This window comes from Triturus cristatus, chromosome 6 (genome assembly GCF_964204655.1).
Source record: "Triturus cristatus chromosome 6, aTriCri1.1, whole genome shotgun sequence".
NCBI lineage: Eukaryota > Metazoa > Chordata > Amphibia > Caudata > Salamandridae > Triturus > Triturus cristatus.
In genome coordinates this window covers 1,134,929,839-1,134,946,284 of record NC_140589.1, presented here as the reverse complement: position 1 = coordinate 1,134,946,284, position 16,446 = coordinate 1,134,929,839, and the positions used below count along the sequence as shown (strand labels likewise).

The following is a 16,446-nucleotide window of genomic DNA, read 5'->3' as shown; positions in this document are numbered from 1 at the left end:
TCTTGGAGATGACGGACATCATCCTATCAAAAAATTTCTTTTTGCACGATTCAGAGTGGTTTCATCAGATTCTGGGGACGGCAATGGGCTCCAGGTTTGCTCCCGCTTATGCTGGGCTCTTCATGGGCTGGTTTGAGCAGGGGCATGCCTGGGGGCGCCATGCTGCGAAGTGGATGGAGCATGTCCTTTTCTGGGGCAGGTACATCGATGATGTTATCATGTTATGGGATGGGCCTGCCCCGGAACTTCTGAAATACCATGCCTACCTAAATGACAACCCATTTAATGTTAGGTTCACGATCGATTACAGCAAGGAAGCAATTGACTTCCTTGATGTCACCTTTTTTGTCCATGACAATCAAATCCAGAGCCGTACTCACAGGAAAGAGACTGCATGTAACAGCACATTACACTTCCTAAGCGCTCATCCAAATCATGTTGTAAATAATATCCCCTATGGGGAGATGATTCGGATGAGGCGCAACTGCAGTATGGAAAGTACCTTCCTCCAAAATATTAGGGAAACGGAACAACGTTTCCTGAATAGAGGTTATCCAAAGGAAATACTTAACAAAGCACATAAAAGAGTTATGAAAGTCCCTAGGGCCAACACGCTTACATCAAATCCAACAAAAAGGGTTAAACAGACACCAATCTCCTTCAATACACAATTTAACAACAATAGTAGCAGAATTTACAATGTTCTGCGAAAACATTGGCATTTGTTGACGGACATTCCAAGTCTACAAGGGACACTCTCTGGTAAACCAAAAGTGACATACAGAAGAGGACAAAACTTACGTAACAAACTATGCCCTAGTTATGTCACTACCCCTAAACCTCAGACTTGGCTAACCTCAATGATAAAGGGTTTCTTTACATGCAATGAATGTAATGTATGTAGGTTGGGCAAAAACAAGACCAAAACGTTTTGTTATAACACCAATCGAACATATAATATCAATTATATGATCAACTGTAAATCGACATTCGTGACCTATATTCTGGGCTGCCCATGCAATAAGATCTACGTGGGCAGCACCAAGAGACCCCTAAAAATAAGAATACGGGAGCATCTACGTGCCCTTCGTAAAGGAGATCTTAGATACCCTCTTACATATCATATGCAGGAAAATCATGGTAGTATGGAGGATTTTTGGTTTATGGGAGTAGACCACATCCCGATTCACCCAAGAGGAGGTGATAGGGAACTGGCCCTGAGAAAACATGAGGCTGCATGGATATGTAGACTCAAGTGTGTAGAACTGGGACATAACAGCGATGACGAGATGCACTACTTTCTGTAGCCAATGTGTGGTGTTTAGCTACCATTATGTGAATACTGGACCCGTTATATATCATATTTTTCTACTGAGGAAATCCTTGCTACTGGACAATGTGGGCTGAATGTAGTTTTCTACCACTGATGTTTCTGTAATGACTCTCATCACTAATGTGGCTCTCTTTGTTGTCTATCCATGTTAACCCTTGTCTTTGCACCTATTGGACCCAGGATCCCCTTTGTTTCCTAATCCTTTGGCTATCTTTCTTTTGATTTATTAAGTTTGTTTTGGAAAATCTGTTTTTTATTTGTGTGGATTTAAATGCACTACCTTATCATGGGTCCTGCTTTGCCATTGGTTTATAAGCTTGCGCGGTATATTTAGACTTCGAAACTGTTTTTTGGTGTTTAGGGTACCCCCATTTTCTACTGTCGTTCACATAGTCACAAGCATGGTATATGCGCTAATAGCCTTATTAGGTTTATATATATATATATATAAATGAAGATAAATCATTTTATGGTGTTTGCACACTTTTTAAAGTTAAATCTAAGACTGTTATAATTTTTTATAGTAAATTGCCTGACACGATCGGAATCGCACTGTAAGTTAAAACGGCATGACCTAGCAAGGCGGCCGTTTTTTTCTTTCTTCCGTGTTGTCAATTTAGCATGACTGCATTCGTTAATATTTACCTGATCCAAGATGGCCGCCATCTACGTCATCTTGTCCCGTTGGAGGCGACCGGTCTCTGTGCCCCTTTTAACTTAAAAAAGAAAGATTGCTATGGATGTTAAGAACAAAAATATATTGTTTTTGTTCTTTACCAAATGAAACGCTATAGTCCTTTCAGGTCACTTAATAAATAATAATATTTCGGCCATCTAAATATACCATTTCAAGATGGCCGCATCGCCGGAGAAATTTTTCGCGTGAGTCACGGAGACGTCCGCGTTGCGAAGGTCTACAGGTGTGCCTTGTGAATGGTAATTACCGCGTATATTTAAACGTTGAATTTCCTTTGGGTTTTGCTTGCTCGTCATTTTTCCTCTGCCCACCAGCCGTTATCTTCGGAACACTCGGGCGCTCGTTACAGCCTCATATCGGTAAGTTTATCACGGGACACTTGTTAAAACAAGAATACAACTCGACTCTGTTAGTTTGGTAAAGAATGATATCGATTTTGCTCCCTGCTTATTTTTCCTCTGTTACACATTACGGGACACCTGTTATAACGAGAATACAATTTGACTCTGTTAGCCTGGTTAAGGATGATATCAGTTTCGCTCCCTGATTATCTTACTATTGTCACACATTACGGGACACTTGTTAAAATGAGTATACAATTTGACTTTGTTAGCTTGGTAAGGGATGATATCAGTTCTGCTCCCTGCTCAATGTGTTCTGCCACACATTAGGGGTGTATTTCCAAAGGCTGCCCGGATAGCACGACGTTCTTAGTCCCATGATATTTAAAGTGCTTTGCATGTGACTCGTCGCTTTTTCCCAAACTTTGGGTCTTATATATTTGTGAGACAATAGCCTGGTAGCCGGCAGTATCTTTATTAAATTTACAATAATACTAGTAGGAGTCTGGTTCACCAGGCAGCAGTAGTAACGAGGTGTTCTGTGCAACGTGCTTGTAGATGGTGATGTTTGGAACAATTAGCTGTTTATGCTAAATTTCAAAAGGATTACGTTAAGGGATGTTTTAGGATCGTTTTCAGAATTGTCCCCTAGAACATATTATTTTATAAATCTGTTACCTTTTGCCTTAGACTGTGAAGACTGATATTCTTCGCATTATACAACAAGGAAATAGTTGGAATGACGTGACCTGGTCAGACTTTTGAATATATGGTGATCCTAGAGAATACGACGCTCTAATGTAAGTATCCAACCTGAGGGCTGGTACTCACTGGCAAAATATTACAGTGCATTGTTTTCACACACGGTTGATAGAGTGATTCTAAATGTTGACTACCCTTATTGTTTTCGACTCATAGACAATCCCATTCTACATAAGAAAAAAAGGGGAATCCTCTACAGTTTTTACGGATCTGACTTTGCATCTAGTCATGCCGAATAGGATTGATTAGTTCCTGCATCTTATATATGGTGGGTATTATTGAACTTTTATGGATTTATGCACCCATACAGTATGGGATGTTGAGAGTTTGATATTCCTAACGCCATTTTGCAACTTTGAATTCACTGGTGTTGTATTGCCTTGATGAGGTAATAGGTTACAGGCAGTATTGAGAAGATGTCTTTGAGCAAGTTATATTTAGTTGCTTGATTGAGACCACAAAGCCCGATTGAGCTCTTTTCTTTTTATTTTTTACGCTTGACTTATATCTTTGTTATTTTCTCTTTTTCGTTCTCCTCTTTTTTCTTGCCTTTACTTGTCTTGCAGGATCCAATCAGGTAGCTTTTAGGGTTATGTTGAACACGTTTCCTTTTTTCTCCCGTCCTCTTCTTATGTAAGATTTTTTAACCTTGGGATACAAATGTCAATGATTGTTAAGAGCAACAATATGGCGCTGTATATGTTGGGTATAAATAAGAAGAGCTATACTGAATGAATATTCTTATCTCTCATAAAGAGGCTATGTAGCCTTTTAAAAAAAAAAAAGATGATGTTGATGTAATATAATCATAAATAATTGCACCTATGGAATTTGTAATATGTAATGTCTTGGGCTTGTATATGTATCTTTATGTGTATTTTTATGTATATTTATGTGTTTGTGTTTAAACAGTCCTGAAGAAGTCCGTGTCAAGGACGAAACCCGTCGGCTGTGCTGTCAAGATCAAATTGTATCTATAATTCTGTATTTTAAAAAAAAGAAAAAATGAATCATTATAATCTTGGAATAAAAAGGAACTAATTTGGAATAACCTTGATGTGGGGAATGAATTATATTATTGTTCTTCCCGATTCTTTGATGTGTGGTGCACCTGTGCTTGTTCTTTGAAATTGTTAGGTCCTGTTGGGGACTTGCATTGTAACAGTGGGTGCGATTCAGTGTGCACACATACCCCTAGTAACTGTATAGGGATATAAATATGGAAGGGATAGCAGTTTAGGTGCTGGTCTATAGAGGGCTCCACTGTTGGGTGTGTTTCATGCCACTTGTTTGCATGTACTTGTTGAAATACCATTAGGGCAGAAGCACTACCCATGGTTTTGTTTCTGCAACTTACTTTTGCATTCCCATTCTGTGCATTTGTTTTTTCTCTCTGCTCCAGTTTTTGTCTGGGGTTGTCCTTCCTTGACTATGTGGCTAAATCATTCTCTTGGAAAGAGATTTTCCTATGAAACTCAATGGCACTACTCTCTGTATGTCTTGCCAACATTTTTGTTGCCGTTTGCCGTTTTTCTTTGGTACTATTTGCCATTAGCACTAGGAGTGATTTCTTTAGCACAAACTACTTCCTCCCATTTCCTCTTTTAAAATTGAAACTACTTTCTTTTAAATAGTGGGTAGGTTTTCCAACCATGCTTGCCTTTGCTCTTTCTCTATCTGTACGTTTCATCGGAGATTTATTTTCTCTGCACTCCATCATTATGACAGATGCCTGATGCTATTTCTTTCTTTTAAGTGTGGTTAAAATACCTTTAAGTCATGGGATTGTTTTGTATTACTGGTGGATCTATTTGAAAATAACAAAGGGATAGCCTCACCAGGTCTGCATTCTACTCCTTAATCAAAATAAGTTTCATATTTATGTCATTTTTCTGTAGAGGAACTAACTGAGCTAGGTCTTCTGCAATGAGTTTTGACCATCTTAGGCGAGTTCCCTTTGTAATCAAGAGGGTTATCAGTTATGTGCGTCTGTGCTCCCTCAGACAGGAATAGCACTTGGTTTTTGATGAATTAGCAATTTTAGAGGCATGGGATGGAACCATCCCTGTTTTGCTGCAATGGCACTGGGTCCTCGTTTAAGGAAGCAGATGACATTGCTTGACAAGATAGATGACCTATTGAACTTGGTTTGAGAGTGTGGACTGACATTGTAGAATAAGTAAGTGGTAGTTTTAATGAGCGTCTTCCTGCTAGAGTGGGTTGTCTGCAAAACTGGTTGAGCAATTCTAATAATGCTGAACGTGGACTAAAGAACAGGTAGGGGATATCATAATGTTGTCTCTGCAGTTATCCCTCTATCAACCAAAAGGGTTGAGAGGCCTTTCTAGGGAATTTCTAACAGCTGGTCAGGGATGTCTTCGTTAAGATGGTAGTGGTGTAAATTATCCCTGGGTCATGCGCCTGCACGGCACTACCCATGCGCCTTTACCCCCAGCCCCCTTATAGGTTTGGACAGCCAATAAGAGTGTTGCAAATGCCACGCATGACACTGAATTTTCAGGGGCACTCAAAAAACTGATGCATGCCCCTTTTTTGCACCTGTGCAAAAGTCCAGAAGGCGATCATGATGTGACCCTTTTAAAGTTTGAAAGTTTGTATCTGAAGTACCTCTACTATCACGGCCATCACCATGTAGAACAGTAAAACTGTTGGGAGATAGGATCGTTTCGGCTAATTCTCAATTTGTACAGGTGTGATGCGCTCCCCCTCTCCTTTGCCCTCCAAAGGTCTTTCCGAAGGAACTGGAGGTTGACTTGCCACATGCATTAGATGTAACACACTTTTGTAAATAAATATTGTTCTACAACTCTGAGAATTCTGTACCTTCTTCATACTATGAAACTCAGCTCTACTTTTTCTTGATACAAATTTATGACCACATTTGAGAGAAATTAAGTAATGTTCTGCAGCCATTTTTGAATTAAAAAGAGCCAAGTGCTGTATTGTTTAGGATGAGTATGCATCGTGGAATATGGTGGGGTCTTTACTTTCTTAAGCATTATTTTACTATGCCTACCCCTTTAGCCCCTCCCCTGCTGCCCAACACTTAATATTAATAATAATATATAATACATGAGATTCTGTAATCCCTGTATTAATGCACGTCTTGAATTTTTTTATAATTGGCGACTGGTGAGCCACCTAGTCGCCTTTTATAAAGAAAAGACATCAGAACTCGACTATTATATGTTATTACAGTCGAGTTCTGACGTCACAATGCCTGCTGCCAGCAGCCCACGTGAAAGACATGTCAGGTCAAACAGCATAATTGAAGCAGCTGTTTAAAGCAACGAAAACAAAACATCGCTTTTCTTTCTTCTGCTCTATTTTAATAGCTTACAGTGACACACAGAGAAAATGTTTATTTTTTGCACTCCTTATATAGAGAAAAGAAACATTCTGCACGTTTCTACACATTCCGTTAATGCTTTTTTTCCCCCGAATTGCGCTGAAATATTGAACTGGTTCAAATATCTGTTTAAAACAAATATCGAACAGGTTTTTTATGTTTGATTTCGCACTAGAGGTTTTATTTTTATTCTTCATGTTTGCAGATATGCTCACTCTTTCATATGAAAGAGTTACACACCAAGGTTTTAACTAATATGTGGGAAAGGGGAAGGTGTGACCATGTTCTATATGGGATAAAGTACCCCCAGGAAAACATAAGGATATTGCAAGTCACCTCAGAGTTCCTTAAAATTATAAAGGAACTTGGCTGAAGGTTATGGAACATCTCTGTGACTTGTAATCTCCTTATAATGTACAGCAGGGGGTACTTTATCCCTTATATCTTCATTATGTACTATCTATTCTCATGGACTTGCAGTTTTAACTTTTTGTAGATAAAGCAATAAGTACCATTATTCTCGTAATTAATAATATCGATGTCAAATGGTGAAAATCTGAGCAGCCCTGTGATAATTGCATCTGTGACTTTCAAGGTACGCACAGTTTTCAGAAACACATACTTAAGCTATTAGGCAATGTGGGTGGTTGTTCAATGCTCCACTTCAGATGTGAAAGCGAAAAATGCTTTGGTAGAATGGGCTGAATTATTTTAACTTGTTTTGAATTCAGTTATCTGATACTGGCTGAGACGAAGCTGTGTTTTAACGCTCGCCAGGCTGGTAAATCTTTACTATTGGCACTATTTTAAAAAGTTTTTCTTATTGTGTGATTTTAATTTCTGTGAAAGTGTTTACCTGTTATCCTGTTAATTTTCACTAAAAGCGCCACGCGCTGACCGCAGGATGCTTGCTGCTTGAGGGGGAATTACAGGCAGGACACCGCCATCTTGGGCGGTTAGCATTCTAGATTTTTCCCTGGGGCTATAAATTGTCACGCTGACGCGACCGTGCCAAAGGCAAGCCCGTCTGCGCCCGTCCACACTCGTTCCGGGCTCAGGGCCTGTCCCCCTGGTCTCTTTACATCAGACGTTCGAGTTTATTCCAGGGAGCAGCTTATGGGCTGGGACCCTGAGGGGGGCAAGGCCTGCTGCCCAAGGATTATTCCCAAACCAACTATGGAGGCACAGGCTGAGTGCTGCTCTAAGTGCCCTTTTGCTCTGCCTTGCACTACTGAGAATCTCAGCATTCCCCGGGGTAAAATATCCCGTGCCAGGACCATCCAAGCAACTCAGGTGCCACTCAAATGCCTTCTGCTTAATGCTAGGTCTTTAATTAAGCACAGTGTGGAATGTGCTATGTTTATGGAAGATCACAACATCAAACTAGCCTTTATAACAGAATCTTGGTCTGATGAAGCCTCGGGCCTGATCTTGTTAAAGCTACTCCTCCCAGCTTCTTTTGTTATACCCAGGACAGACCCACCAAGAGAGGCGGTGGGCTGGCAGTCATCTATCATGACTCTCTGAAACCCACTTTCATCAAAGCCTCCAGACATGTGAGGCACAGTCAATCAACATTCAAACATCGGATCATGATACACTTAACACTATCCTCCTCTATCGACCTCCAGGACCGAGGGGAGCGTTTTTAGACTCCATTGGAACACTTATAGTGGAAGGATTGTGCAATAAGTTTTTCACGGTCATGGGCGATTTTAATTTTTATCGTGAAGATTTGAATGACTCAGATAATGCAAAATTGCAGCAAATCTTCAGTGGAGGTGACCTTAAGCAGTTAGTGCTAGATCTCACTCACTCCGCAGGCCACTCGCTGGATGGTATCTTTTCCAATAACCCTAATCTTGTTTACACTAATACACTTCCACTCACTTGGACTGATCATGCGGCGGTTTTATTTGAATTTAAACAAGTTATGCATAATCATTACAAACCTCCTGTCAAGGCAGCCACAGTTACAAGGGCCTGGAAAAGCATTGACAATCTTGCTCTAGGAAACCTCCTAAGAGCTTCATTACCCGTACCATCTTCCAACGTAGAAGAAGCTACGACCATTTATACGGACTGGGTGAATTCTGCCTGTAGGAAATTAGTGCCAGGTAAACGGTGCATTCTGAAGTGGGCACTGCCCTCTGCCCCATGTTATTCTGAGAGTTTAAAACCCCAAAAATTGGTCTGCAAAAAGCTGGAGGGAGCTTGGTGGAGAGAGTATAATAATTTTGATAGAAAGATCTACAAAGCGAGCCTTGCTAATTATAAAAACTTCTGCTCTCTGAAACTAAAAAGACCTATTTTGGGGAACAAATCAGAATTGCTGGATCTTCTTCCAAAGTTCTGTTTAAAACTATTTCCATGCTAACTACCTCTTCCAGCCCCAAGATAGGAAGCTACTCAGAACTATGTGAGACCTTGGCTGCCTTCTTTTTACAAAAGGTTGAAAATATGTTTTTCTCCTTTACTTTTACGTCCACTGTGACCAAAGAGGCAGTGCCAATAGGGTTCTCTGAGCATAACGGACCTACTCCCATATTTGACCATTTTACATCTCTGGATCGGCATGGAGTTACCAAACTTCTATCAGAGATTCGATCAGGCTCCCCTCTGGACCCTTGTCCAGTCTCGGTTCTGAAATTGGTTCCAGAAATTATTGGGGAGGCTCTTACCCCACTGTTTGGCTCCATTTTTAATACTGGTCACTTCTCGGGTCCCTGGAAGACTGCATCTATTCATCCCCTGCTCAAGAAACCCAACCTGGATCCAAAGGATCCTAGCAGTTATCGACCTATCTCTTGTCTCCCTTTCCCGGGAAAGATGATTGAGAAGGCTATGAACGGCCAACTTAGCTTGTTCCTTCTGACCAATTCTTTGTTAGACACCACGCAGTTTGGATTTCGTGTGGAACATAGCACTGAGTTGGCATTAATAAAAATCTACAGGCGAGATCAGAGAGGCCCTAGATCAGGGCGGTGCCGCCATACTCATCATGCTGGATCTCTCGGCCGCATTTGATACGGTCCATCATGAAGTTCTGATGGACCGTCTATCAGTGGTCGGAGTCCAAGGCAAGGCCTGGGACCTCCTGAAATAGTTTCTGGCCAGCAGAACACAAACTGTGGACCTTGGCAGAGATAGCTCCAAGCCCTTCTCTCTCTCTTGCGGTATGCCGCAAGGGTCTTCGCTTAGCCCAACACTATTTAACGTATATGTTGCTCCGTGGTAGTTTTGATTAGATCTTTTGGATTTTCAGTTAACCTCTTACGCCGACGACACGCAAATTGTGCTGTCTATTCAAAAAGGATCAGAGGTTGAGATGGGCTCAAAATGTCAGAACTGTATGCGGGCGATTTCAGCCTGGATGGCATCAAACTGCCTTAAACTTAATGCAGGAAAAACTGAGGTCATCTTATTCGGGAACACTGCCAACATCTGGACACCGGATTGGTGGCCGAACACAATGGGCGTGCCTCCAGCCCCGGTGGAAAGGGCGAAAAATTTAGCAGTGATCCTTGATTCGAAACTTGCCTTCGGCGATCAAATCAGCAGGGTCGTCTCATCCTGCTTTTTTATTCTCAGAATCCTGCGTAAAATCAAATTCCTCCTCCCGGAAGACAGCCTGAAAACAGCAGTCACAGCGCTCATTCTGTCACGGCTGGATTACTGCAATAGTCTCTATATTAACATCCAGAAGAGACATTTGGTCAGACTCCAGATCGTGCAGAATGCGGCAGCCAGGATGCTCACAGGTACTCCCAGGATTCTCTTGGTGAGGGCAGGACTCAGAACTCTTCATTGGCTCCCTGTTGAACTACGGATTCAGTTTAAGGCCATGTGCATAGTTTTTAAAACCCTTAATGGCATTGGCCCTGACTTCCTGAAACACTCAATACATTGGTATGTTCCAGGAAGAGCCCTACGCTCCACGCAAGCCAAACAAGCTATCCTCCCCTGCTATAACAAGAATAGCTGGGGTGGAAGGAGCTTTCGCCATTGCGCCACTTAGGCATGGAATAGCCTTCCCTTCCGTCTTAGAAACTCAACACAGCTTCTTCTTTTCTGGAAGGGATTAAAAACATGGCTATTCACTTAAATGGTCATCTCAGTTAATAATCACAGAGGTTCTCTTGGTTGGTAGCATACAGCGCCAGGACACCCCGGGTAACAGAGCGCTTTAAAAATTCCAGTTACAAAAAAAAAAAAAAAGATAATAAGTGTTTTGACTGGGGAGAGCAGTTGAACTAACGGCTAGGGTGGTCAATCTGGAGAACTGGGTTCGAGTTTCGGCAAAAACGCTGAACAGCCTGTGATTCTAGGCAAATCACTAAATCTCCCTGTGCCTAACAAAAAAAAATAATGTGTCCTCTTGTAACATAACTGGTGCTATGTAAAGCACTCTTATACCCGATACCTTCTGGTCAAATTCGCACTATATAAAACTCAGTAAAAACAAAAAACTAACTAATGTCTATACACAGGTCCTTGTATTGAATAACTGGACATCTGTTTTAAAGAGTAAGGTAGTAAGTGATGTTATTTTTATATGGCGTGCCACCTCTTGGCTACTCTCTGATACCAACACAACATGCTTTTCTGCCAGCATTGCTGATATTGCTTTATTTTGTAGGAAGTGTACGTTGGGAAGGAGACGCTGTGCACCATTGACGGACTTCATTTTAACAGCACATACAATGCACGAGTCAAAGCTTACAATTCGTCTGGAGTGGGGCCTTACAGCAAGACCGTTGTTCTACAGACTTCAGATGGTGAGTGCTGCCATCAAATACCACTGCAACCTAGCTTTGAGGGTGTCATGCGAGCAAGCCTAGGCTAGGTGCCGAGGCGTCTCCAAGTTGTGTGGATCCTGTGCTCATAACAGAAACAATACCACCGTTTTCTTTGTGTTATTCAGTAATTTAATGGTCTTTATTTTGGTATGAAGGGAATTTCGGCTCAGAGAGAGTTTTGGAAAGACGAACATTAGCAGTTGATGATAATAAATGTTTTATTTGACACAGAAATACCATAAAAACATGCAATAGTACAATAAATACAGAAGATAAAAAAACAGACAAAACATCCTTCAAACAGTGAAAGAGCAGAATTACATTAGTTAAAAAACAATGAGCTGATCTCAGGCACAAAGCACATTTTAAAAACTTGCCCACACAGAAAATGTCAACTAGAACAGCACTGGTACATCCAAACAAGCGTTGGCAAAGCCAATAAGTCTAGACTTTGTCAATTTATTTTGTGGTGGGATGGAGTGGTTGAGGGGGCAGAGCACTGCAGTTGAGCTAAAATGTAAAACAAAATATAAAGTACAAAAACGCTATGATGCAGCCAGCGTTAACTGCATCATTTGTGGGTTTTTATTTTTACTTTCAGCCATGCTGCACCGCAGTTATACAACATTGCCAAAAAAACACATTGACAAAGCCAATTAAGATCGCATAGGCAAGACCTAATGCCTTTGCCAATGCTTGTTACTTTACATGCTGTGGTAAAACATATATCTCTCTTTGGAAATCAGACAGTCTCAGGATCTCTTGCAGTTCAGGAAAAAGGTCAAAACATGGCTGTTTCCTAGAACCTGACTGTCCGGAGGGTTCTCTGGTAAATCCATTCTGGTACCTTCCACTGATCGATGACTCACGTATCATAGCGCCAAGATACCCGCTGGGTGATAGTTGCGCTCTATAAATACTGCATACATACATACATACATATATCTAGAAGGCAGCAAATAAGAGTGACAAGCCAATGAATGGAAAACAATAGGGGGCTACAAGGCCCTTGTTGTATACAATATCTCTCACAAGTGGGAGCACTGTCTCAGGAGAGAGCCAAAAATGATATGAGACAGAGCTGTAGGGTGGACTTTTGTCCCAAGTGACACATTTAAGAAGTTTTGCTTTTTAGCCTCCCTGCCCGCATCCTGCTTTTCATTCACCCGGTCATGTTGACTTTAGCTTCTCCCTCCCCTCCTGATGCCGTTCAAGTTGTAAATTCCCCGCTCTCCTCATGTTGTCCATGTTTCCCTGCTTCTAGCCTGCCCTGTGTCCTGCTTTTAGGTCACCGCATCTGCTTTCCATTCACCGAGTGTCCATATTTTGTTGTCTTTAGCTCCCTTCCCTTTGACCACCTTTTAACTCCTGGACAGCTTGAGAACGAAGGCGACATCACGGCGCACACTTTCTGCTGCTTTTCCATGCAGCACGTCCGTGCCTCAGGCAAGCTGCGCAATGGAGGCGACATCATGGCGCGCACTCCCTGCTGCTTTACCATGAATCGCATCCGTGCTGAGGCAAGTCGACATCGGTCAATGTCTGCATTTGTTTTGGGTAAGCCTCCGCACTCCACTGCACTCGAAACTAAAACACATACGTAAAAGACATTTGTAGCAATTGCGGCATGCCACGCTTTAGATTTAAACATCTAAAGCGTGGCATGCCGCCATTGCTACAAAAGTCAATCGATAAAAAAAAAAAGGCGGGCAGATTCCGCATTTCTTTTCTATTTACTTACTTTTATAGCAATGGCAACACGCTACGCTTTAGCTTTAAACATCTAAAGCTAATGCGCAGCATGCCGCTCTTGCTACAATAGTAAATAAACAGAAAAAATGTAGGGCAGCTGCACAACTTAATGTTTTTATTTATTGACTTTTGTGGCAATGGCAGCACACCACACTTTAGCTTTAGCTTTACACATCAAAAGCTACAGCGCAGCGTGCCGCCATTGCTACAAAAGTCAATAAATAAAAAAACGAAGGCAGGCGGACACCGCATTTCTTTTCCATTTGCAAAGCCAATAGCTCTGCATTTAACTAATTTGAGACCTATGACGTTGCAAATGCTTGTTTTCTTTAGCAAAACCAATAGCTCATGCCATTGCTTGTTCCCATGTGGCACTGTTCCTGTGGTCGGATTCTGAAGAAAAAAACCTATAGAAACGCTCACATTAAACTTTTTGAGCATTTTAGAGCACAGCCAATCAAATTTAGGGATGACCGCTTGCCGCCATCCCGTTCGACTGAGCCAATCTGGGCTCGATGAATGGAATTCTTTTAGTCCACCCATCCCTAAATGAGGCGTGCAGACTGAGAGATTGGTGGACAGGAGAGTGGGCCAAACTCTAATTAAGCCTCGATGTTTCTATTGGTGTATTGTCCAATATGGTTATTTTTTGGAAGATGAAGGAATTTAAGTTGAAACCGAGTTGCTCAGTCACATTGCTGGGGAAGCAGAGGGCTGGCACTTTAGTTTTGTAATTTATTCCACGCATTTGCATTTGGCTGTTCCTGGTATTTCTCATGCTACCATGTAGACTCTGACTTGTTTTTTCTAGAGTATGAGTAATCCTTTTCTAGGATGTTAACCAAGCAGGTGTAAGAGGTGTGTTTCATCATCTTTGTAAGGGCGGGACTGGTTGTTTCGGGCACCGTTTGTTTCCCCGGTGGGCCAGAGGGATGAGGGCTGGTTTTGTAGCTAAGGAGGGCCGGTTTTGTTACTGGGGGCCAGTTATACAGCAGTGCTGCAATATCGGCCCCCTGTAGCAAAAGCGGGAGATGTGCTTTTTACTAGCACCCCACGCCCACTCTCTCCCTGGACCGGTCGAGCAGCAATCTCCCAGGGCTGGTTGCTGTTCCCAATCCAGCTGGGACCTTTATATTACACAAGGGTCATCTTGTGATCATTTGCCTAAGTAGGTTTTGGAGCTTTCCACTTTGCCTACCTTTAGGCCCGTTTTTCTCCACAAACTGGCAATATTTCCAAGTGATTGCTAGTTGGCACTGAAAATTAGGCTTTCTTGCAAGTCCATTACCAAACCGTTTTTGTCATGATTTGAATTGATGTTGGCACATTTTTTTCACCGCCTGTCATCCTTAGGGTGGTCTGCCCCCAAACCTTTTACCTGCTTACCTCCTTTTTTTGCTGTTTCTTTTAGTTAGCCTTAAGGTTTCTGATCTCTTTACCAATGCAAACCAGTGCTAAAATGCTTGTGCTTCTCCCCTAAACATGGTTACATTGGTGTATACATGAATGGCATATTTAGTTTGCTTATAAGTCCCTTGTAAAGTGGTATACCATATACCCAGGCCCTCTAATCTAAAGGCTACTAGTGGGTCTGCAGCATTGGTGTGCCACACACACAAACCCTTCTCAGGCCTACAATTGGAAGGCCTGTGTGTTCAGTTTACTGCCACTTCGACTTGGCATTTAAAACCACTTGCCAAACCTTAAACTCCTCTTTTATTTTTTTATTACACATAAGTCACCCCTAAGGTAGGCCCTAGGTAGCCCTAATGGCAGGGTGCTGTGTAAGTAAAAGGTAGGGTTTGTACTTGTAAATTTTACATGTCCTGGTGGTGACAAAGTGCAAAATTAATTCACTACTGTGAGGCCTACTCATCTCATAGGCTGTGATTGGAAATTCCTTAAAATACTTTTGAGTTGTAATTTCTGATTGGAAAGGAGTAGATGCATCATGTTTCATATCTTTGGAATGGAATGGTAAATCCTCTTTACTGGTAAAGTTAGATTTAACATTACTGTTTTAGAAATGGCACTTTTAGAAAGTGGATATTTCTCTTCTTTGTGCCCTGCAGCCTGTCCGCAATGCACATCTAGGATGGGTAACAGCTACACTTTGTGCATTCCCTCTAGACAGCCACAAATAGAGGAAAGGTGGGCGTGACAGAGAACTCATCTGCTTTCACCTGCAATCTGATAGCTCCTCCTGGGCATGCAGAGGGAGGGGGAGCTGACACGCCTGAATAGGCAGTGCCCTGTGTCCCACACAATGGGCTGATTACCCCCTACAAATAACCTGGCAGACAGGGCTGGGATGAAAGGGGACCTGTGCACTTCAAGGGCCTGCTTTGAAGGCACTCCCACTTCAAAGGCACATTTGGGTATAAGTACTGGGGCTCTGACCCTACCAAGACAGTAAGCTACTGGACCTGTGAAGAACTCTGTCAGGAGTAAGGATTGCAGTGCTACAAGGATTGCCACTCTGCCTGACTGCTGCTCTGAAAGAACTGCTTTCTGCTTTTCTGAGCTACCCTGTTGCCTGATTATCTCTGTCCTGCTGACATCAAGTACTGGAACAATCTCACTTGAACCCAGAGTGACTCCTAAGGCTTGCTGGCTTGCCCCGTGTTCTGAAGTCTCGGGCCATCAAAGACTTCCTGAAGTTCTGCAACAGTACCTGGAATCTGCCATCTGTGAGTCTTGCCCTGCCATGTGGTGCTAATCCAGTCCTGGGCCCTTAAAAGGTGATTTCAGCTGTCCAGAACAATCAGAATCAACTCAGTGAGGACTTTGTGCCGATCGGAGCCGATGCATCGCCCTTAACCCCGACGCAGTGCCGATCCGAGAACATCCCTTCATACTTCAAAGGTAACGCGGGACCCAACAGCGAGATTCAAGGGCAATGCAATGTCTGCATCATAAGGGGTTCGACAATGACATGGGACCCGACTACAAGGCTACGCATCGACCTGACTGACTGATTCAGAATCAACTAATCAAGTCTTCGACTCCAACGCTTGCTACATCCAAGGTACTTTTTCAGTTAGCCCTGCATGGGTCCGGTACCCAGCCTGCCCTCTATCGTGGTCAGCCTGAACTTTGGATCTACCCCAGTCCAGCGCGACCTCCAGTAACCACCAGCTACCTCCACTAAGTGCCACAGAGCTGCGTTGCACAGTGGTATAAAAAGCGGGCGTGGCCTTGGACCACCACTCTGCAACGCAGCTCCCTGGCGCTTACTGGAGGTAGCTGGTGGGCTAGTTGGCCCCCAAGGACCCTCAGGATTGACGGGGACTTAATCTCCCAACTTAAAACGCGTGATAGGGCGCGTTTGCACACTTGTCAAATCAGGCCACGCCCCCTCCCTGCACCACTGTGCAAACGCGCCCCCAGTT

The 16,446-nt window shown here is 42.7% G+C and overlaps 1 protein-coding gene across 2 annotated transcripts in view; it reads left to right on the top strand.

Annotated features, from left to right (window-relative positions):
• Positions 1-16,446, top strand: part of TRIM67 (tripartite motif containing 67) — a 449,109-nt gene that overhangs the window by 409,315 nt on the left and 23,348 nt on the right. For both annotated transcript variants that reach the window (XM_085612036.1, XM_085612035.1), the window contains exon 7: positions 11,143-11,281. In XM_085612036.1, the coding sequence (XP_085468162.1) occupies positions 11,143-11,281 (139 nt within the window). The remainder of the gene's footprint in view (positions 1-11,142; positions 11,282-16,446) is intronic.